At 39.2% G+C, this 24,042-nt stretch overlaps 1 protein-coding gene across 4 annotated transcripts in view; it reads left to right on the forward strand.

The window, feature by feature from the left end:
• GPAT3 (glycerol-3-phosphate acyltransferase 3) overlaps positions 1-23,150 on the forward strand; it is a 64,808-nt gene extending 41,658 nt beyond the window's left edge. For 2 of the 4 annotated variants that reach the window (XM_047090459.1, XM_047090460.1), the window contains exons 2-11: positions 1,640-1,812; positions 5,528-5,602; positions 6,113-6,202; positions 8,317-8,410; positions 12,896-13,011; positions 14,212-14,267; positions 14,791-14,876; positions 16,396-16,524; positions 17,008-17,087; positions 21,870-23,150. In XM_047090459.1, the coding sequence (XP_046946415.1) occupies positions 1,640-1,812; positions 5,528-5,602; positions 6,113-6,202; positions 8,317-8,410; positions 12,896-13,011; positions 14,212-14,267; positions 14,791-14,876; positions 16,396-16,524; positions 17,008-17,087; positions 21,870-21,966 (996 nt within the window). In that variant the 3' untranslated portion in view covers positions 21,967-23,150. Of the gene's footprint in view, positions 1-1,541; positions 1,813-5,527; positions 5,603-6,112; positions 6,203-8,316; positions 8,411-12,895; positions 13,012-14,211; positions 14,268-14,790; positions 14,877-16,395; positions 16,525-17,007; positions 17,088-21,869 lie in introns of all 4 variants that reach the window. The other 2 variants (XM_047090457.1, XM_047090458.1) reach the window with 2 other exon arrangements.
• Positions 23,151-24,042: the final 892 nt, after the last annotated feature.

The following is a 24,042-nucleotide window of genomic DNA, read 5'->3' on the forward strand; positions in this document are numbered from 1 at the left end:
AATGACACTGTCTTGGGTCATCCTCTAATAGGAATCAAATCCTTTTCAGAGGTGGTGAAGAAAGGTTAAACCACTTAGACTTGATGGCTGGAAAAGATAATCTAATCATCTCAGAACTTGCTTTATTGCTCGAATTTAAGGTGATTAGTTTGCATGTTGGCAAAAACCAAAACCAAAACAAACAAACCAAAAAAAAAAACAAAAAAACAAAAAAACAAAGAAAAACCACCCCAAAAACCCAAAAGGAAAATCGTGTAACTTGAGTCCCGTAAGGAAGCTAAAACTTTTCCCACCCCCTATTTTGTAAAGGAGGGCACCAACTTAGGTGACTTGTCTGTTTATACAGTCACAGAGCCGTTTTTGTCCTAAACAGAACTTGACCTTGGACTCCAGGTCCTCTTTACTTTCTACTCCAGTGCCTTATGCTTCCATTCCTTCAAAAAACTGATATATCACCTCTTCATCTATGGATGCATGCACTTGTTCTCCAGCGGTTAGGTAATATAGCACTCTTCACTCTCCTCACTGGTTTCCCAGTAAACTGGAAAGTGAGACAATCAAAAGGGATCTTCTTTCAAAAGAAAAGACTTTTCTACTTTGGGAGGTAAATTCCTTTGTGACACACCCCAGAGGGGCAATCAGATGGTCTTGTCACTGTGTGTGTAACTACTCTTTATTCAAAAATCTCATCTATGACTCTCACTTAGTAGTTAGAACTGGGTGACAGTAGTCATTTTTTCAACTTACAAAATTTATGGTACCTTAAAAATCTTTGAATTATTTTCCTTATGGGAAATACAATTACTGTTTAAGGAGGAAAATCTAATCGTATTGCCCAGAGATAACTGCTTAATGTGGCCTTCTTGACATTTTTTCTATGCATATATATTTCAGAGTTAGATCGAACTATAGTTTTAGATCTTGCCTTTTTTCACTTAACATTAGAGTATTTATTAACTAGGGTATTTATTAGATGCATTATATCTCATTGTCTGGATCGATTATAATGGAAAATGCTACAGTGAACACTCTTGCCTACATTTCTGATTATCTTAACTATTAATGTTTCCATGAATTCAGTTCATGAACTTTGCTCACTTTTTCACAGGAGACTGATTTTCTTATTAAATAATTTTTGCATATTAAAGACAGCAGCCTTTTGCCAATTGTGGTAAAGACCTTTTGCCACTTTGCTTGCATTTTGGTTTTATGGTTTTTATCAGGGGTAAACTGAAGGTTTTATTTTCACACAGTCTAGTTCTATACTGGAGAGTTTGTTCGCTAGCGGTATGGAGGGAGGAAATGCAACAAGAAAAAGGCTACTGAGGACCAGTAGTGAATTGAAGTCATTCGGTAGAGGCCATTTCATGCAGACTCAGTGATTTCACCTCTTTTCCCACTGTGGTTGCTTGTCTTTTATTTTTGAAATCTGCTTCGTGTTACCCATTAAATCTGTTTACTTGTCTTCTGTACAAAGTTGCCTCATTGGTCAGTTCTTGTGTCCTATGGCATTTTCTCATGTTCTGATGCTTTCTTTTAAGGTATTATCCAAAGAGATGAGTCACCCATGGAAAAAGGGCTCTCTGGTCTGCGAGGAAGGGACTTTGAGCTGTCTGACGTGTTTTATTTCTCCAAGAAGGGCTTGGAAGCCATTGTGGAAGATGAAGTGACCCAGAGGTTCTCCTCAGAGGAGCTAGTGTCGTGGAATCTCCTCACAAGGACCAATGTAAATTTCCATTACATCAGTCTGCGGCTCACAATGGTGTGGGTACTGGGCGTTATAGTACGCTACTGTGTCCTACTACCCCTGAGGTAAGTCTCCTGCCCAGTAATTTGATGGTATAATTGGTTCGGCTTTCTTTTTAAATCATGTATATAATGGTCCCATGAGAGTAGTATGGTACTAATCCCACCCCTTCACACCTGCAAAACACCACCAAATGTGACCTCCACAGGAACATGTTAAGTATCTATTCTCCTTTCACATTTTTTCCCAAATGGAAGTGTTCTTCAGAATCTACTATATATCAGTCTGGATCCATGTTGTTCTTTCGGTCATAAATAATTTGAGGATGGATAGAAAAGGGAAGTAGAAAAAAGAAGAGAGAAGATGTATAGTTTTGAATTCACCAGAGTGTCAACCAAACTATAACTGCCTTTCTTTGCTAGTCTTTAGCAGTTCACAGTTGCCCAGGAGAGAAAAAAATTTCTGAGAGTGGTTACCACATGGGAGAGAGCCATTCAGAAGACTGAATTTGTTCCATCCAGTCCCATTATGATTACTCACTTCTTTCTTTCTTTCTTTCTTTCTTTCTTTCTTTCTTTCTTTCTTTCTTTCTTTTCTTTTTTCCCCTTCCCTTCCTTACCCTTCCCTACCTTTCCCTTCCTTTTGCGGGGAGCAGAGAGAGAGGGAAAGAGAGAATCCCAAGCAAGCTCCATGCTGTCAGCACAGAGCTTGAACCCATGAACTGTGAGATCATGATCCGAGCCAAACTCAAGAGTCGGGCACTTAGCCAACTGGGCCACCCAGCTGCCCCTCACTTTTCTTACTAAAAGTTCCCCCACCTGTGTCCCCTTCTGGTTCTAAGTTTGAATGCTGACTGAGGAAGGAGGTACCTTCAGGTCCAGTTTACTGGAACCACAGTGTGGAACATAAGATTAGCAGAAGTGACACTGCACAGTGGGAAGAAGCACGAGTGGCCAAGGTGTATTCAGCATGGTGATGGGAGGTAGTAGGCACGTGTACCAGTCACAATATTGCTATTGATCGTCTTGTTTGTTTTCCCTCGACACAGCCTTGGCATCCTCTCAATAGAGTTTTCCAGATAGTTGCTATCAGCCACCTTAAATGGGCACATGAGTTGAAACCTTTTTACCATCCCTCGGGTGGCCTATATTTGCTTCATTTAGGTCTATTACAAGAGTACAAAGAGTACAAAGGTACAATGTGTGTGTGTGTGCGTGTGTGTGTGTGTGTGTACGTGCCCATGTTGCCAGTTGGGGCATGGTTTGTCTTTTGGGAATCATTTCAGCTGTGATAACAAAGTGAAATTCAGGGTTTCACATCTACTTTTCCTTCAACCTTAAACCGGTGTTCCCAAACTGGGGTTCATGTACTCTGAGCATGCACAAGACTATCCACTGGTATACATGCATGAACTTTTATTTATTAGAGATTTCTAGTCTCTAGAATTTCCATTTATTCTGTTTTTTATTCTTTTTCTTTTAAATTTTTTAACACATTTATTTTTGAGAGACAGAGTGAGACAGAGCACAAGCAGGGGATGGGCAGAGAGATAGGCAAGGGGACACAGAATCCAAAGCAGGCTCCAGGTTCTGAGCTGTCAGCACAGAGCCTGATGTGGGGCTCGAACTCACCGACTGCAAGATCATGACCTGAGCTGAAGTTGGACGTTTAACTGATTGAGCCACCCAGGCGCCCCTATTCTGTTCTTATTCTTAAAAAGGAATGAAACTTCAATAAAGTAGAGTATATAGATTAGCTCTTATATCTCTACTTGTCCCATGAGTCATTCACTGTATCTAAGGCAACGTGATAAAAAAAGTGAGGATTTTGCCACACAGAGTATTTGAGTTGCCCTCATTTGTTGGTTAGCTTTTAGCTGCTGTGGCTGCCAGCAAATGGTATTATGATTCTGTTATCTAGTTACATTTAAGTAACACTCACAAACTAAAATAACATAAAAGATTCTTGCGAAGAAAGCAGGTGTAGGATAATCCAGTAATGTAAGCACCTAAGAACAAGAAGAAATGGCAGAATTGAGACTCCTACTTAGTACATACTCTTCAGTGTGAAAGAATTGCTCTGTAAATGCTTTATAAGATGAGCTGTTGCTACAAAGTGAACACTCAAAAAGCAGATTGTGCTAAAATTGATTATGTTGATGGTTGCACAACTCTGTGAATATGCCCCAAACCATTGAACCCTTTAAAGGGGTAAATTGTATGATATGTAAATTGTACCTCAGTAGAACTCTTACAAAAAACAGGTTGTGGCTGAAAAGTAGTGTCATCTATGAGAACTCTCATGTTGGCTCTCTTAAATTGGGAAACAGAATTTTTTGGCCCATTCATCAAGCAAATAAAAGCTTTCAATGGTTTTGAACCCAATGATGAAACATGTTAAAATGTAAGGCCCTTCTGACTTAAGTGTAGGAACAGATGATTGCCATTATGGCAGGATAGCAAAACGTTCTTTTAAAACTTTTGCATAATTGGTGAATGAGATTAAGTAGTGATTTAGTTATTGCATCAGTGCTGGCATGAGAATGTGGCATCGAAAGAAAATGGAATCTGACCTTCAGATTGTTCTGTCAAAAGGTCTTAAAATAAGACTTCAACAAGGTTTAACTCCTTAAGAAGGTGTTTATAAGGAAGTCCCCCTTATTTGGAAAGATTTTAAATCTCAATTTTTTCTTTTTGGGTTAATTCTACTTACATTTCTAAAGGTGACTATTTTCTTTCTGAAGTGATTAGAATGTATATTAAAAGCACTTTTCAAAACTGAAAAAGTGTCTTTGTGGAGATTAGATGTGAGTTACCACAAACATGCAAAGGGACAAAGGTCTGCATTAAAGGATTTCTACATGGTGATATAATTTGGTGTTCTTAATATGAAAGAGCTTTTCTTGCGATTTGCCATAAATTTTAAATTCCCTTGAGAAAAATTTGAATTGTACCTCCCTCCATCATGAAAAAACACAGAAAAACAAGTTACTTTCATACCTTTGGAAAATATTTTCTTTTACACCCACACTATGCCCACCAATGCATTCTGAACAGAATTAGATAACTCCTTTCAACCTGACGTGACTCCTTTACACAACATAAAACTTTTTATTATATAAGATGTTAGTTAATATGAATATATTTTTGAAAATTAAAATAATTCTGAAAAGCAAAAGGGGCAAGCCTTTAAATTTATTCTTGTCACTAACCCACTTAACCCTTTGGTGATTACACAGATTGAATTTGATGGCTTTATAAATAAATTTCCAAGCCTTCTCTATGCATCTATCAACTAGTTATATGCTTGCTGTCGTTTTGAAAATGGTTATCATACTCTACATATTATTTTGAAATTAATTTTGCTTTTCTTCTCTCAAAAGTACCAAGGACCATTCTCCCATGTCAGAATCTATAGATTTACCTGATTCTTTTTTTTTTTTAATTTTTTAATGTTTGTTTATTTTTCAGAGAGAGAGACAGAGATAGCATGAGTTGGGGGTGTGGGGGGGGGCGGAGAGAGAGGGAGACAGAATTTGAAGCAGGCTCCAGGCTCTGAGCTGTCAGCACAGAGCCTGATGCAGGGCTCTAACTCACGAGCCGAAGTCAGACGCTTAACTGATGGAGCCACCTAGGCGCCCCTACCTGATTCTTTTTAGTGGCACTGCCATACATGTTTCGCAACTTATTTACAATGTAATTATTTATGAATTTTCAGGTTATTTCCCTCTACTGCTGCTATTCAACTAACTTTCACATTACCTTTTCTTTTCTTTTTCAGGGTTACCTTGGCTTTCATTGGGATCAGTTTGTTGGTATTGGGAACTACACTGGTTGGGCAGCTTCCAGATGGCAGGTGAAATGTTTGCCTCCACCCAGCCATAAATAGGATCGTCCCTTTTCTTGGCCTTATCCTCAAAAAAGAATATTTGATTCCTATGTATTGCATCAAATTTATGGCCTCATCACACTTATTAAAATTTTGCTTACTTCCTATTCATAGTCTTCATCTGATTTGCCACCACACTTTCATATAAATCCTAAGAAATTGTTTTTCAAAGGGGAAATGAAGAAAAGAAAATAGAGTGAGGGACTCAAGGAAACCGCGAGAGCGTTATCTCATCAGGCTGAGACCAGAGAAGCTTCAGCTAATCTTGGTCAGGCATTTATCATGATAGTCTAGTAGGGCGGGAGCTATTTTCCATTAGAATTTTGTCCTAATGCGTCAATGAGACTTTAAGAATTGAACTGTGCTTGTGTTTCAGAACACAGTATGCTGCTGTGAAGGAGCACATTGAAGTTTTTATTCTATTGTTTCTTAGCAGTGCCCAGAACTGCACCATAAAATGTTTCCTCTTTTTTTCAGCCTCAAAAACTGGCTGAGTGAACTGGTTCACCTGACTTGCTGCCGGATCTGTGTGCGAGCCCTCTCTGGTACCATTCATTACCATAACAAGTGAGTGTGTGCCTGCTTCCTTCTGCCTTTCTGTTCAGGAAGTCCAGCCCATGACTGACAGTAGCAGGTGGAGGAAGCAGATGAAATGAAAGTCCTTCCAGTGTGTTCATTCTTGCTGCTTAGAGTGTCACAGACATAACAATTTTGCCCGAAAACCTTTTAAAAAGCCATCCATTTGCAGAAGGAACATAATAATAGACATGTGATGACACTTAAAAATTGGGCAGGGGTGCCTGGGTGGCTCAGCCCATTAAGCGTCCGACTTTGGCTCAGGTCATGATCTCATGGTTTGTGAGCTTGAGCCCCACTTAAAGCTCTTTGTCCCTCCTCCCCCACCTCTCAAAAATAATGAAAAAACATAAAAACAAAAAAACCAAAATTGGGCATTTATGGTGTGCAGCCAGGCCCAAGCTTCTCATAGGCCATCCTATGAGAGAGACACCGGTGTCCTGTTTTACAGGTGAAGAGCTGGGAGCCCTGGGATTGGTTGTCTAGGGTCACATGCCTGGCACGTGGCAGAGTCAGGTTGTGAACTGGGTCTGTCGATATAAAAAGCCATGAAGTTGACAGGCCTGTGGTGTGGAGGAAGGAGGACTGGCCTTCGAGTCTTGAGGCCTGGTTTCCAGTCTCAGTCCTGCTGCTTCTGAAATTCTGTAACTGAGCCTTGAGACAGAACACCCACACTTTGCTTCCCTCACCCCTAACTGTAGAGGGTAGGGGTAGTGGTAGCTAACTTGTTAGCTGATTGAAGTAATTTTGGTTGTTTTAATTACTTTTCTGTTAACTCAGTTTTATTTTTTTACGTTTAATCTCATTGTTTTAAAAGTTCTCTCTCTCTCTCTCTCTTTTTTTTTTTTTCTGACTGGGTCTTTCTGTCTCATTTGTAGAAGGGAAACATTTTCTCATTTGGCTTTACCATGTGTTACCAACATTGAGAGGCCCCTTAAGATTCTAAAATTACATGATTTTTTCATTGAGCTGTGTGTTTTGGGGTGAAAAGTAGAAGAAAATGCTTTGATAGAACTGTGATCAGAAGAGATACTATCTACAGAAAAGGTGCTTTAATTACATAGAGAGTTCGTAACTTATTATATATAGAATTACTTCTAATTTATTTATTATTTTTTTTTAACGTTTATTTATTTTTGAAACAGAGAGAGCATGAACGGGGGAGGGTCAGAGAGAGAGGGAGACACAGAATCGGAAGCAGGCTCCAGGCTCTGAGCCATCAGCCCAGAGCCCGACGCGGGGCTCGAACTCACAGACCGTGAGATCGTGACCTGAGCTGAAGTTGGACGCTTAACCGACTGAGCCACCCAGGCGCCCCGAATGACTTCTAATTTTAAAGAAAACATGCTAAAGTTGTTATGCATTTGGTTGCCTTTCTTCTTTGTATAGGGCCAACAAAACTACTTTGCTTCATTAATATCAAATACTGGTTGAACTTTAAGATAAAGGTCGGCAAACTATGGGGCTGGAGGCCAAATGTGGCCTGCCATCTGTTTTCTGTAAATAAAGTTTTATTGAAACTTATTCATTTATATATTGTCTGTGACTGCCTTTGTGCCCAAATAGCAGAATCCGGTAGTTTTGGCAGGGATTGGCTGGCTTGCAAAACCTAAAATATTTATTATGGCCCTCAGTAGGAGAAGTTACCAGCCTCTGCTTTAGGGGGATAAGAGGGAGGAAACTATAGTAAATTTACTTTTTGGGTCATTGTGAAACTACTAAAAGTGATGCATTTAAAGAGTGGAATAATATGAAAATACTTATAAAAGATGTGAAACTTACATATCACAATATTAAAGTTGTGGCATCTTTGTAATTCAATCTAACATTTTTAAATTACTTTTTCATTATAAAAGGAAAATACGATCATTACAAAAAAAACAATGTAAATATATATAAAGGGAAAGTCATGGGCCCCTTCTTCTCTATCTACTCTTACCCCACTCCCATCATACTGCCTAGAAATAACCTTTTAAGATGAGCCCATACACTTTGAAACTGTACTTTTAATGTACTTTTTAAAGTAAAATAGGATGAATCTCTACATGCTGCAAAATAGTGGCTCTTTTCCAGGGTATAGTATTTACCACTGTTTGTAATTGCAGACAGTACAGACCCCAGAAGGGAGGCATTTGTGTTGCCAACCATACTTCTCCAATAGATGTTTTGATCTTGACAACAGATGGATGCTATGCTATGGTAAGAGCGGCTCATTGATAGTTCAAGTAATTGCATGATTTGTGGATTGTTCAAACTTTTAATTTATTTTGGCACAAATTAGAAAGTTTTATATTAGAAAGTGACTCGGTTATACTACTATAGTTGTATGAATTATATAACACATTAAATGAGGACTATATGGGGCAAGAAAAAGAAAGAAAATAGCCATTATATTTAAGGTAATAGAAAATTGGGGACACTTGGCTGGGGTATGAGACTCGGTGGAGTGTGAGACTCTTGATCTCAGGGTTGTGAGTTCCAGCCCCACCTTGAGTGGAAAGATTACTAAAAAGAAAAAAAAACCTTTAAAAAATAAAAATGAATAAATGGATCAATCTCTTTTTTAAAAAAAAGATGGTATGGGGCGCCTGGGTGGCGCAGTCGGTTAAGCGTCCGACTTCAGCCAGGTCACGATCTCGCGCTCCGTGAGTTCGAGCCCCGCGTCGGGCTCTGGGCTGATGGCTCAGAGCCTGGAGCCTGTTTCCGATTCTGTGTCTCCCTCTCTCTCTGCCCCTCCCCCGTTCATGCTCTGTCTCTCTCTGTCCCAAAAATAAATAAACGTTGAAAAAAAAAAATAAAATAAAAATAAAAAAAAGATGGTAAAAAATTTAGCTTAGTGAAATATAGACATACATGAACTTGATAGGAATTTACAAAGTTGACTTCATCTTGCTTCTAAAATCCCTGCAATGTTCAATAACACTTCAAGACATTAAAGTCTTTCTCCTTAGAGCTGTGCAAATCCCTTACCAGCCAATTAGTTCTGTCTTCCTTCAGGGAGTCATATACAATTAAACAAGCAAACAAAAAAATCAGACTTTTTAATGAAGATCAGACGAGAAAGACAAATATATATATAACACATTGCCTTTCTCTGTCAATAAGTTCAGATATACAACTCTTGCGCAAACCGCATTTTTTTATTAAAAAAAATTTTTTTATGTTTATTTATTATTGAGAGACAGAGCATGAGTATAGGAGGGGCAGAGAGAGAGGGAGACAGAATCTGAAGCAGGCTCCAGGCTCCAGCTGTTACTACAGAGAGCCCCATGTAGGGCTCAAACTAAGGAACCAAGATATCATGGCCTGAGCCAAAGTCCGATGCTTAACCAACTGAGCCACGCAGGTGCCCGATGCAACCACATTTAATCTTTAAGTTGTGGAGCTTGTTCTAAATCCAAGGAAGCTTTAACTACTTCTAGGAAAAGACTTATGAGAATTGGTGGATCTTAACCTTTTTTAGGTTAGGAATCAGTTAATAGTTATGTACCCTTTCTTGAGAAAAACAATGACATACATGTGCATCATACAAGCACAATTTTGTGCATAATTTCAAGATGTTTATGGCTTCTTAGAAAGCCCGTGCAAGGACCCTTATGTTAACAATCCTTGGTAGACCCCAGTACAGTTCTGGGTGTATGATAGTTCCTTGCATTTATGTGGACAAGCATATTCACATGCATTGTATGTGACCTTCCCTGTAATGCGGTGGGATTAAGGCTGAGATTTTGTTATAGATGAGAAAGCAGAGGCTCAGGCATTTTAACCAACTTACTTAATTATGATTTTGTGTTTCTGGGACCATATTTGTTCTCTGTCCCTGTCAACAAAAAGTTGAATAAAACTCATTTGTGACTGAGGGCCTCAGAATTTTGTTGGCTTTTTTATTGTTGTAACTGCAGTTATAATATTAGCCAAAGTTTAGAAAAGCGTAGAGCCTGCTAACTTTCCATTGGGCTGAGTGATAGAAACCTAAAGCCAATGAGATTTAGATCAGAGGCAATAAAGGGCAGAAGTGGGAGGAAACTGTATTGTTGAGCTCCAGAGGTCACTTCTGGCCTCTTTCGGCTACAAGTAAACTATATATCTGAAGAAGATTTTAAAGCCCTCTTTCCTCCTAAACAAAGACTTCTTAATTTTTAAAAAAATTTAGAAAGATTTTCTAAGGTACAGAGAAATTGTAATAATAAAATGGTATGCAGAACATTCATATACCCTTTATTCACATTTACCTATTGGTACTGTTTTGTCCTATTTGCTTTATCATGCACTGGTTTTCCCGCTGTCTCTCTACATAAAAATGTATGTAAATTATTTATATTTTTATATATTGGTATTAATATTATTTCTGATATTAATATACTATTGGAAATTTGAGTCTGTACCAATTCATGCAATTCATAGGGTTCTTTCTTGCTTTCCCTCCCATCCATATTTGTATCTCCCTTTTTTTCATAGTGAATACCCTGGCGCCCAACATTATCAACATATTTACCTCTTTTCTCAATCCTACAATACATCTAGAATTGTTTCAGAATTGCTTCACCTGTTTTACTACAAAAACAAATGTAAAAAAAAAAAAATCAGGATATTTTGTAGTTTTCCCCGAGATGGAGGATGTGTGGTCAAATACTCGTCTTTGTACATTTCTTAGATTTTTTTTCTCCTTCTTTCAGTGTTGTTCTTTTATTCATTTGACATACAGTTGGATTTATTTGTTTCAGTTTTCTTTCAGTTTACTAGTCCCATTGTTGTTGTTTATTGTTGGCGTGCTTCTAAATGTTAAACAGCAAAGGCATGCTCAGAGTTGTGTTGCTTCCTCCCCTCCCGCTGTCGGTTCAGTCCGGTTCCCTCTGACCCTTGTAAGTTTCCAGCTTCGCTGCTTTGGATTTTTTTCTTTTTGTAGAAATGTATATTATATATCTATCTATCTATCTATCTATCTATATATATATATGTGTGTGTGTGTGTGTATGTATATGTGTATGTATATATATACATATACATATATATATGTAATTATATAACATATATTTCCCCTTCTGTCTTACACAAAAGGTAGCATACTATATTTGCTTTTTTTGCAATTGCTTTTTTCACTTAACAATATTGCCTGACTGGTGAGCAAAGCATGACGTATAGAGATGGTGAGGGGCGCCTGGGTGGCGCAGTCGGTTAAGCGTCCGACTTCAGCCAGGTCACTATCTCGCGGTCCGTGAGTTCGAGCCCCGCGTCAGGCTCTGGGCTGATGGCTCAGAGCCTGGAGCCTGTTTCTGATTCTGTGTCTCCCTCTCTCTCTGCCCCTCCCCCGTTCATGCTCTGTCTCTCTCTGTCCCAAAAATAAATAAACGTTGAAAAAAAAAATCAGTTAGAGATGGTGAATCACTATGTTGTACACCTGAAACTAGGGTGCCATTGTGTGTCAACTATACTCAAATTAAAAAAACAATTAAATTAGAAGAAAACAAAACCAGAACCCCAACCAGTATCTCCTGGAAATCACATCACGCCTTATCAGTCATAGAGATCAACCTTCTCTTTTCCCAGCTGCATGATACTCTATTGCATATATGTATCATAGTTTATTCATCTGATTTCCTAAAGTTTGAATATTTAGGTAGTTTCCAGTATCTTGAAATTACAAATAATCTTACAATTAAAGCCTCGTGCATATGTACTTTCATCTTGTTGGAGGTATATCTTCAGAGTAAATTCCCAGAAGTGGGATTACTGAGTTGAAGGATAAATGTGTATGTAGTTTTGATAGATATTGCCAAGTTTTCTTCTATGGATGTTATAATCTCCCCCATCCCAAGCAATGTACGATTGCCATTTTCTGTAGTCTTGGCTCTGAGTGCATTGTTAAGTTTTTGAGTCCTTGTCAGTCTGATGATTGAAAAATGGTATTTCAGTGTAGTTTTAATTTGCATTTCCCTTATCTTGACTGAGTTGAAAGACCTTTACTTTTTAAAGCTAGATTATAACTAGTGTAGGAACACAGTTTAAATTCAAAGGTGCTATTAACGAACACTTTTTGCTTATATCTGGCCATTCATATCTTTTGATTAGACTAAGAACTTCAGTCAGTAGAAGGAGGCCAATCTTTTCTCTTGGTGGGGAATGGGAACTTACTGGTACTTTAAAAAAAAAAAGCTTTCTTTGCATATCTGTGCCTTTACATTTTTCTTTTTTTCTTTTTTCTTTTTTTTTTTAGATCTTTATTTTTTATTGCAGTGTAATTGACATAGAACATTTTATTAGTTTAAGGTATGCAACATAAAGACTCAATATTTGTGTATATTCTGAAATGATCACCAAAATCAATGTAGTTAACATCATCACCATACATAGTTGCAAATGTTTTTCTTATTATGAGAACTTCTTTTTTTTTAAATTTTTATTTATTTTTTTTCATTTTTCAATGTATGAAATTTATTGTCAAATTGGTTTCCATACAACACCCAGTGCTCATCCCAACAGGTGCCCTCCTCAATACCCATCACCCACCCTCCCCTCCCTCCTACTCCCCATCAACCCTCAGTTTGTTCTCAGTTTTTAAGAGTCTCTTATGCTTTGGCTCTCTCCCACTCTAACCTCTTTTTTTTTTTTTTCCCCTTCCCCTCCCCCATGGGTTTCTGTTAAGTTTCTCAGGACATTTTTCTTTTTTTCTAATGGTACTTCTAGGTTGGCCAGGTTCACGGTGGATTGATGGGAATTATTCAGAGAGCCATGGTGAAGGCTTGTCCGCATGTCTGGTTTGAACGATCGGAAATGAAAGATCGACACCTGGTCACTAAGCGGTAAGCAGAGACATCGCTCGGTGTTCTTTGGAGTAGCATAAAATCTGATAAATCTTGGCCTTCCTGCAAAGACAGCAGAGCAGTACTAAGGATTAAACCTAAAATATATGGGGTTTTCTTTGTGGTTGACTTTTCTTTGCTGAATCACCTGTCTGAGCTACATTCTTAAAATTTGAATTCTGTAGTCATAGTGGGTTATAGGATGAGATTAGAAGTCCCATACATTTTGTATTGCTGTGGCTTAGGTATAGTCCAGTCACTGAATTTTCAGAATTAAAACTTACTACCACGAAAGTTAAAAAATTGGTAACTGTTTGCTGAGTAAATAGATGGCTGGTTGTTTGCTGAATGTCTGTTATCATTTAAATCCATCAAGAGACTGGCAGAGCTAATGCTCTTTATGGAACAGAAGAAATCTCTGGGGCTTGGGATTGAGAGGAGCTACCAGAAGCCTTTGTTGGGAAACAACAGCTTTTTGCCTGAGGCCTTTAAGTGAAGGCCGTCTGGTTATTGCTTCTAGCAACTTGAAGGTAGGGCATGCTTTTAAGAGTAAGATGAAAAGTACTTGTTGAAATCTGTTGAAGGTTAGTGAAACCATTCCCCAGTTTGAGATTATTTAACATGGGACACGGGTAGCTGTAATTTCTCTCTCTCAGTCTTACCAGTTTCTGGTGAGCAGTTGGGAATATAAAGCTGGCTGCAGGGGAGACAGGACCTAAGCCTGGAGGAACTTTCATGTTCTCAGCTTTCTGGCATCTCTATTACATATCACAGGAAAGCTGAGCCTGACTCATTTAAGGAATTTCTTTACACTCAATGGCCATGAGCCTGACAGGTTCCAGTGATCAGTATTCTCATTTTTCAGATGAGGAAATATAAGTACATGGAGAAGGGTACAAACTATATGACACAGGGGGCTCCAGAGCTCATGTCACATGACTGCCTAGCGTTCTATTTTAAGAGTAGGCAGAAGGCACTGAAAACTGCTCACTTTGAAATGAGAGAAATTAAAATAGTACAGATAGCATTATGCTTTTTAGAAAGGGACCAACTTGAGTTTTTCCCTTTACTTATGTTTTATTTTTCCCCCTCCTTATTGCTATACAATTATATTTGTGCTAGTGGAGTGTAAACACCAAAGTGGATTCCCACCTCTATTTTTATAAAGGTAGCATTCTGATCCTTTATTTTTCTTCACAGACTAAAAGAACACATTGCTGATAAGAAAAAACTACCCATATTAATCTTTCCTGAAGGTAAGAAGGGTAACTGCCTACCAAGCTATAGTTGATAACAACCAGCACCAAAAGTATGTGAGGCATCAGATTGTTCTAGAAGTTCACTCTTAGTCCAGATCTCTGCTGTCCTATAGGAATGGGATGGCCTTCTCTGAGCCAATAATCCCTTGCTTTCTTTTGCCATTTGATGGAAGGCATGGTGCCTCTTTGATCTTAAAAGTTATTTCTGGGTAATGAACTTGGATAGGTAGTGTTCCTAATTTTTTAAAGTATTTTTTAAAGTATTAAAATTATCACCTGTTGTGCAAAAGTTTTATCTCCAGAGTATTTAATAACAAAGCAAACGTTTGTTTTTAAACTTGCTTAGAACTGTTGAGTTACTTAATTAAGCAGGGATTGATTTGTGAAATAAGAGTAAACTCCAATGTTGCTAGGATTTGAGTATTTTATTTTGTGTCAAAAGAATTCCTTTTAAAAGTTTGTTGAAAAGAGAAAAACTGCCTTTAAAAATAGTCACCATACCCTTTTCTCCCTTCTGCAGGGACTTGCATCAACAATACTTCAGTCATGATGTTTAAAAAGGGAAGCTTTGAAATTGGAGGAACCATACATCCAGTTGCAATTAAGGTAAAACAGATATACCCCTCCCCGCCCCAAGGCTCCCCAAAGGGGAGCGACTTGGTAACTTTATTTTGATATAACTTCAGTGTTAAAATCTGTAAGAATAACAAGTGCTTGTACACTCTTCCCCCTGCCCCAGCTTTATTGGGATATAGTTGACATATAACGTTGTGTAAATTTAAGGTGTACAATATACAGTGTTAGTAACTATATTCACCATGCTGTGTATTAGGTCCCCAGGACTTGTTTATCTTAATAACTGTAAGTCTGTTGTCTTTGACCAATATCTCCCCAGTTGCTCCACTGTGCCGTCTCTCCTCCTCAGGCCCTGGTAACCACCTTTCTAATCTTTGTTTCTATCAGTCCAGCTTTTTTAGATTCCACATATAAATGAGGCTATACAGTACTTACCTTTCTCTGTCTGACTTATTTTACTCCTCATGATGCTTTCAGGGTCCATCTGTGTTGTCACAAATGTCATCTGTATACACACACACACACACACACACACACACACACACACACCCCACATCTTTATTCATCTGTTGACCTACACTTAGGTTGTTTCCATATCTTGGCTATTGTGAAAAATATGCTGCAGTGAACATAGGAGGGCAGATATCTCTTCAAGATCTTGTTTTCACTTTCATTGGATACATACCCAAAAGTGAGGTTGCTGGATCATATGGTAGTTCTAATTTTTGACTTTTTGAGGACGCTCTCATACTGTTTTCTATAGTGGCTGTACTGATTTACGTCCCCACCAGCAGTGCACCAACGATCTCTTTTCTCCACATCTGTTTTTCCTTTTTGCAAATCTGTTTTATATCCTGGGATTCTGCATGAGATGTAATTGAAGAAAAGGATTGGTAATTTGCTGCTAACCCAGAATGTTTAGAAACCACAACTTTAGTTAAACTTTCTCAGTTTGTAAATTGAGTCTCAGAGATGTCATGTAATTTGTCTCACAGTTATACCGTTACTTGGTGGAAATATTGTGTTGCCATTATGTTAGAGATATTTAGCCAACCAACATATTCTAAAGACCTGTTGTGTATAAGGTCTTCCTTAAGGCATTTGTATACTCTTTATTCAGATTCACCAACTGTTTACATGTTGCCCTGTTTGCTCAATCATTCTGTCTCTATTGGTACATATACAGACGGGTTCCAGGGGACTGTGTACCAGGCATTTTATTAAGTACTGAGGACACGGTAATAAGCAAAAGAGGTCCTGTGCCTACTTTCACTCAATTTCAGTGAAGTGGGAGACAGATATTGAAGACTCATGTGGATAACTCTCTTATTGCAGCACTCTGGGGCTCTGGTCAGAGGAGTTAGCTGGCCTGGTTTACTTTTTTGATCATTTCTATCAAGCAAAGTAGCTTCTCTTTCTCTTGGGGTTCAGTAGAAATGTTTGGCCTGTTGCCTTGGAAACACTAATGTGGATAAGCCATCACTTAGTTCATGACATGACTGCAATGTTTTTTCTTTCTTTTACTTCTTTTTTTTTTTTTTTCCCCCAGTATAACCCTCAGTTTGGGGATGCATTTTGGAACAGTAGTAAATACAACATGGTGAGCTACCTGCTTCGAATGATGACCAGCTGGGCCATCGTCTGTGATGTGTGGTACATGCCCCCCATGACCAGAGAGGTATCCATAGATAACAACTGGTCTTTGGTGCTTTATCCAGTCAGATCCAGGGGAGAACACTTTTCCCTGAAAACCTGGGTGCCTGCCTTCCTCACAGTAGCAAGAGCTTGGCTTCCTTTCTGCTTTCTCAGCAAACGAGTCATTTAAAACGAAATGTATTTGGCTTACTTCAAGTCAGGCTCTTTTATATTCAGAAACTCTTTTCCATAATGGTTTTTATACTTGCTGTTGGTTTAGCGAACCTACAAATATTATGGAATGTTACATATTGGTAAGGCTAATAATATATGTACACGATAAAAATTAAACATTACAGCACTGCATTTTCTTGGCAGACCAAATGATATTTGCTATGATTGAGAACAGAACTGAGCTAAAAGGTGAATCTTACATTTTAAAACAAATCTAAATGATTGTGAGATATTTTAAGAATTGTTTGAAAACTCTATTCCCAGGATGTACTTGTAATTTTCTTTTCCCCAGGAAGGAGAAGATGCTGTCCAGTTTGCTAACAGGGTTAAGTCTGCTATTGCTGTGCAAGGAGGATTGACTGAGCTTCCCTGGTAAGAAATTTTTTAGACGTACTATCATTTCTTTTTCATTAAAAAAATCACTTTTATTTTGCATTATTTATCTATTTATTTTTAGAAGTGTGTTTATTTTGAGAGAAAGAAATAGTGAGCCAGCGGGGGAGAGGGAGAGAGGAAGAGAGAATGTCGGACACAGGCTCCACGCTCAATGCAGAACCCGACATGGGGCTTAATCTCATGACCCTGGGATCATGACCTGGGCTGAAATCAAGAGTTGGACACTCAACCACCCAGGCACCCCCCAAAAAAATCGTCTTTAGTAATGTCATTTATTGTGCTAGCTAGCCAGAAGTTTAGCTGAAAGAGCGGTTTACTTAAATACCAATGGCTTAAATAAGGTAGAAGTTTATCCCTCTTGCTTAAACACAGGCTGCACAGGCTCGTATAACAGCTCATTCTGTATCCCATCCTCAGTGTGCTTCCACTTTCGGGTCCAGGCTGATGGCTTCAGGGCTACTCCATGTGTCCAGAAAATGGCCAGTAGGGAAGACTTAAAACAAGGACACCCCTCTCATTATTACCATTATAGGTTGGACCAGCCACTTCCATTTGTATCCATTGGCTAGAACTCAAGTTATGTGACGGCAACCGCAAAGAAGGCTGGAGAATGCCGTCTCTGTTCTGGAAGGCCATGTGTCTAGCTGAAATTTAGCGTTCTTTTACTGAAGAAGAATGTGAGAATGGATTTGGGGTTGGAGAACGGACCCTGGGAGCAAGGGGCAACTTATAGGCTTGTTCATATTTCATGCTAGCTATAACTAAATTAGAGAAAACTTAAAAACTTGAAAGGAAATAAGTGAAATATTTTAGTTATGGAAACTTTGGATTTAATTTTTTCTTTGTTTGAGGAAGGTTGAATGTAGGGGAGTGTAGTAGTCTGCTTGGGCTGCCATAACAAACTACCATATATGGGGTTGACTTAAAAAACAAACTATTTCTCACAGTTCTGAAGGCTGGAAATCTGAGATTGGGGTGCCAGCAAGGTCGGTTTCTGGTGAGAGCTCTCTCTCCCTTTTGGCTGGCAAATGGCCGTCTTCTTGCCTTGTGTTCACACAGTCTCGTCTTTGTATGAGTATGGGGAGAGAGAAGCGAGCAAGCTCACAGGTGTCTCTTCTTATACAGACATTAATCCTATCTTGAAGATTCGTGACCACTCTTCTGACCTCATCTAAACCTCATTACTTCCCAAAGGCCCCTTCTCTAAGTACCATCTAAATATTGGAGGTTAGGGCTTCAATATATGAATGGAGGGGGGCGGGGAAGGCATAAACATTTAGTCTGTATCAGTGAGGGTTAACTATATACCTACATTATAGTGGGAGATTAAATTCTCACACACACAGACATTATGTTAGCAAGCTTGCATAAAGCAGTTCAAACTTTGGGGCACCTGGGTGGCTCGGTTGGTTAATCGTCCACTCTTGATTTTGTTTCAGGTCATGATCTCATGGTTCATAAGTCTGGGCCCTGTGTTGGGCTCTGTGCTGATAGTGCAGAGCTTCCTTGGAATTCTTTCTCTTTATCCCTGCTCCCTCCCCCTGCTCTGCCTCTCTCGCTCTCTCTCCCTCTCTCTCCCCCTACCTCAAAATAAATAAAAAATAAACTTAAAAAAAAAACAGTTCATACTTCAAATCCTGTAAGTTTAATAAAGTCCCTCTGTTTATCATTTTTGGTGTTTTGGAAACACTTTGCATGAAAAGTTCACTTAAGGCAATTATAGTTATGTTCTAGGAGCAGGATTTGACTGAGTCAGGTTGTCAGCCAGTTTAGCCAACTGCAGAGGGACCCGGGACTGCTCAGGAATTAGCCTCTGGAATAAGGGCTTGCTGGGTTCTTATACTCCTTTATGCAAAGGTGGGGAATGTCTCTAGAATATTTTATCCATTCATATACCTTAAGTACAACCAGTTTCACCCAAGAAACCTGTTTCTGGCGTCTGTTATGCTAATTAGGAAGCCAATCATTTCTGTAGTGAAAACCCATTTCTAAAATTCATTAGGTGAATTAACAAAGGTTGGGAAGTTGATGGGAGACAAAGATAGCTGATGCCTTATAGTGACACCTTTGGAGGGTGGCCTTCTAATTAAATGCCTGGCTGATCATCCCCAGAGTATGAGTTCTTGATTTAGGGCAACTTGACTGGCCCTAAGGCCAGGACTAGGGTCAAGATAGGTTAAAACTAACATTTGTATCACACTACCTAAGCTGAAATAGGTGAAACTAAATTACAGACATCATAATATCATGAAATGACAGGCTTACACATGTCCTAGTTTATCAATGCCCTAGTGAATCCAAGTTCACTCTGGATCTGGCTTCCTCTTTCCTCATTGTTTTCAGTTCTTTGCTCTGCTTCCTCTCACCTGACATCAAAGCCCTCCTCCTGCCCTGAAGCCGTATGAAAATCTAGGAGTTTGGGATCGGTAGCCTCAGACACCAAAGAAAGGAAGAAAGTCTTGAAAGACAACAGCCTAAGGAAGTCAGCCACAGGACAGATCCCAATCAGATTGGCTTAAAGAAAATCTGTCAGATTTTGAGAATTTTTCAATTTCCTTTTATTGGGCCATATGCAAGGCTCACTGCCTTTCCAGGTGCACCTGTCATTCACACACTGAGTATGAATTAACATGTCTACATGCCTACCTGTTTCCTAGATGAAATGAGAATTCGGTTGTATCATCTGAAACAGGTTTTTACATACAGTTGCTGCTATCCTTAGGAGCTCAGGTCTGCTGCCATTGCAAAGGGGAACTGGGTAAAACTTTAAAGTCTCTAGAGGGGGCAGGTCACAGTTGGGGTGCTCAGAGCTGTGTGTGATACCTGGGTGCTTGGGATAGTTGCATCAAAATAATGTCAGGATGCTCAAGGGCAAATGTTTTTAACTGTTTTGTCAGTTTTGGCTTGGACTTTAGGAAAGAAAGAAAGGCTTTTCTTCTGCCTTCCCCCCCCCCCCCCCCACTTAGTTCCTACTATTCAGAATTCACATCAGTGCTATGAATAGTTAGAGGCAGCTCTTCTGGATAAAAGAGGCTTTGGGGGACAATTCTGGGGAGCTAATAACAATTTATAACTTTGTTTCATGGAAATTTCCTACATCTGATCCCCTGGAAGATGTGTGGACTTTAGTCTGTTTTTAAGTTGAGGACTCACTGGCAGGCTGAGTCTTGGTTTTGACTTCAGAGGCCAAAACATTGCAGTGGTTCAGGCGGGCGTCTGTGTGTAGGTCAAGTTCTGTCCTCATGGCAGAGTTTACAGGCTAACCTGTGATCCATTCATCATCATCAGAAGGCACTTGGTAAACAGTTGTGTTTAACTGGGTTAAAATTAAACAGGTACAGTATAAGGTAAGCAAGTTCACCATCTATGCTCTTAGGAGTTAAAATCAAAAACATTAGATTAGGAGAGAGATCGTGGCCCCTTATAGTCCAGTTCTCCTCTCAGAGCTTACAGTTTGTTGTTCCTTTGTGTTGACCAAAGAAGGAAAGGCATGCAGAGTCCTTATAACCCAGGCAGCTCTGTGTTTTCACCACCGTGGAGAGAGTTCAAAGATTCACAGACTCTGAATTAAGGAATGCTACTTACATAGGCACTAACTACTGGTTAAATGCAATTTATGATTTTGTTGTTCGTTTTTATTCTGAGTCTGTTTTGTAATATGGGAGATCATTAATGCTTGAAATATGTAGTGCTTTGAATGAAAATACAACTTTTCATTGTATTTTCCTATGTCTTTCCTATATTTTCTATGTATTTTCCAAATGTCTTCCTATGTAGACATAGGAAAGAAAGGAAGAAAGGCTTTGGTTTGAATAATGATTAACCCATTTATCTGTAAGGAATTTACCGGTACATACACAGTACCCTCACCATTATTTGAGTGTACCTTAAATTTTCCATATGGGTTTTCTAGTAAGACATAGGTTTATTGGATGAAAGAAAACAATACTTTGCTTTCCTTGCAGAAAAAGACAGGCAAACAATCCTAGTTTTAATATAAAGTCCAGGGGTGCCTTGGGTGGCTCAGTTGGTTAAGCATCTGACTTCTGCTCAGGTCCTGATCTCTCAGTTTGTGAGTTGGAGCCCTGCGTCTAGCTCTGTGCTGACAGCTCAGAGCCTGGAGTCTGCTTCAGATTCTCTGTCTCTGTCTCCGTCTCTCTCTCTGCTCCTCCCTGCTTGCAATCTGTCTCTCTAAAAAATAAATAAACATTTAGAAAGTTAAAAAAAAACATGTAAATTCCAAATATTGAATATAGCAACCCTAACTTCTTAATTTTTTCTTTTCCAGTGGTCATTCATTTTTGAGAGAGAGACAGAGTGCGAGTGGGGGAGGGCAGAGAGAGAGGGAGATATAGAATCCGAAGCAGGCTCCAAGCTCTGAGCTGTCAGCACAGAGCCCAACGCAGGCCCGAACCCATGGACTGTGAGATCATGACCTGAGCCTAAGTCGGACGCTTAAAAGATTGAGCCACCCAGACGCCCCTAGCAACCCTAACTTCTAAAAGGAAACTGAGTGGAGATATTATTCTATATTTTAATTAAGCATCAGAGAGATCGTTCCTTCCCCAGAGTAACACACATTTAGTCAGTAGAACTGAGACTGAAATCTTGGTCTTTCTGCTTCCAAATCCCATGTGCTTTGCCCCATTGTTGACCAGCCACTTAAAGTGTCATGGCACCACACAGTGTGTGTTAACAACAAATGCTTTTACATCATTGCTGGGAATATCTTTCATTTATTTGCCTTTCTATTCCCAGGGATGGAGGGCTGAAGAGAGCAAAGGTGAAGGACACCTTTAAGGAAGAGCAGCAGAAGAATTACAGCAAGATGATTGTAGGCAATGGATCTCTTTGAATCAGACTGAATCCTACCCTGGTGATAAAATTTGGCTTACCAGAACTAGCCCCAGAAATGGAATGTGTTGTTTTTGGCGGGGTGAGAGGGAGAGTGGAGTATTGTTTTGGTTTACTGTTTTTGTTTTTTAATGTTAATCTTTTCTATAGGATGAATTGTCTCTACCTCTTTACGCCAGAGGCAGAACCCATCTGGGGCCCTTTTTGGCTTTTGTTGTCATAGCAATAGTCTCATGAATTATAAGGTAGTTTACTGACTTTAAACAGATTCTGTCTTGTGTAAAATGATGAAGTCATTGTTGATTGAATGAAATATTTGTACAGGAAAAAGTGCTTCTAAAACACTTTTGGAACTCACTGTGTTTGGAACTTGTTGATATGGCAATTCTCAAAAAAAATCCCCCAGGCTCTTTTCATGATTCGTTATCTCACTCCTCCCCACCCTGCCCCTCCGCCAATCACTTAAACAGCGGGAGTACACATCAGTTCAAGGTTACTGCCACGGTTGTGTTCCACCGCAAGGTTGAAAAGAAAAATGAGGATCGTATTTAGGAGAAAGGACAGATTTGTGGCCACTTGATCTGAAAGTTGAAAGCAAATGTAAATATTTTTTTACTAGTGTGTTAGAAGAGAAGTATTACTTGGTGAGTTTTACCAAAGAAAGGTGAATGCAGGTTACTGTGTGTGTGCATTTGTATGTAGGCAAGTTTTGAATAAACAACTTTTTAGCGGGCCACTGGTGGTAAAGCTTTAAGGTTTCCTTGTGGTTACAGTAGAGATCTATATGTAGTGCCTCTCCCATTTACGGATTTGTTTGATTTTGTACCGAAGCATATTTTCAAACAGGAGAAGGCTTTAACAACAAAAAAATCACTTTGTCTTCAGGGGAGGTATGAATGAGCCAGGCGTGTGTGCTGCTTCTCACCCTCTACCCCTTTGAGGTTTATTTCAGGATGTTCCCAGTTTTTTAAACAGAAGAATGAGTGGTAAAATTACCTTTTGGAAACTGAGCCTTAAATTTTTTTAAGGGGAAGATAAGTGTTTCCCAATTTACTCAGTGTAAACAATGTTTGATAGCAATATAACACCATGTTAAACTCTGGGAGTGTTCCATCTCTTCTGGTAACTGTGTACCGAATGTGAAACTGTCTTACAGTGAATATAAATAAATTATATATTTCTAAATGTGTGTTGCATTATTTTCCCTCACCTCTACCCTCTTCTGGTCTGAAGAAGGTTAAATTTTTTCTTATTATAAACAAGAATTGTTTGTTTTCCATATCAATTACATAGTTAGATTTTATTGGACTGGAATATCTGAGAAATGAGACCATGAACAGCTAGTTTTGGTTTGTTTTTTCTTTTCTTTTCTTTTCTTTTCTTTTCTTTTCTTTTCTTTCTTTTTCTTTTTTTTTTTTTTTTAGCTTGATGATTTGGACTCTGACCCTGTGGACTCTGCCTTGAGCAAGTCATAAACTTCACTTGATTTGTGGGTGAACTCAGGCAACTATCTCTTTTTTTTTCTTTTTAGTTTTTTTTTAGAAAGAGAGCATGAACGAGGGAGGGGCAGAGAGAGAGAGTGAGACACAGAATCGGAAGCAGGCTCCAGGCTCTGAGCCATCAGCCCAGAGCCCGACGCGAGGCTCGAACTCACAGACCGCAAGATTGTGACCTGAGCTGAAGTTGGACGCTTAACCGACTGAGCCACCCAGGTGCCCCAATGGTTATTTATTTTTGAGAGAGACAGAGCACAAGTGGGGGAGGGTCAGAGAGGGATGAAGATACAGAATCTGAAGCAGGCTCCAGCCTCTGAGCCTTCAACACAGGGCCCGAGGCAGGGCTCAAACTCTTGAACTGTGAGATCATGACCTGAGCTGAATTTGGATACTTAGCCTACTGAGCCACCCAGGTAACTATCTTTTAATTGACTATACATATGTCTGGTATAGGGCTATGGTTTACAATCTTATCAAACTAGATGGATTTGCTCCCAAAGGAACATGTGCAAACAGGTTACCCAAATGGTGAGCTACTCTTCTGTTCTTTGCACCCCCCCATCCTTTTTCCCTTTGTTCTT

The sequence above is a fragment of the Lynx rufus genome, unplaced genomic scaffold (assembly GCF_022079265.1).
Source record: "Lynx rufus isolate CCGP_SWC_20201006 ecotype Redwood Valley unplaced genomic scaffold, mLynRuf1.p SCAF_3, whole genome shotgun sequence".
Taxonomy (NCBI): Eukaryota; Metazoa; Chordata; class Mammalia; order Carnivora; family Felidae; genus Lynx; species Lynx rufus.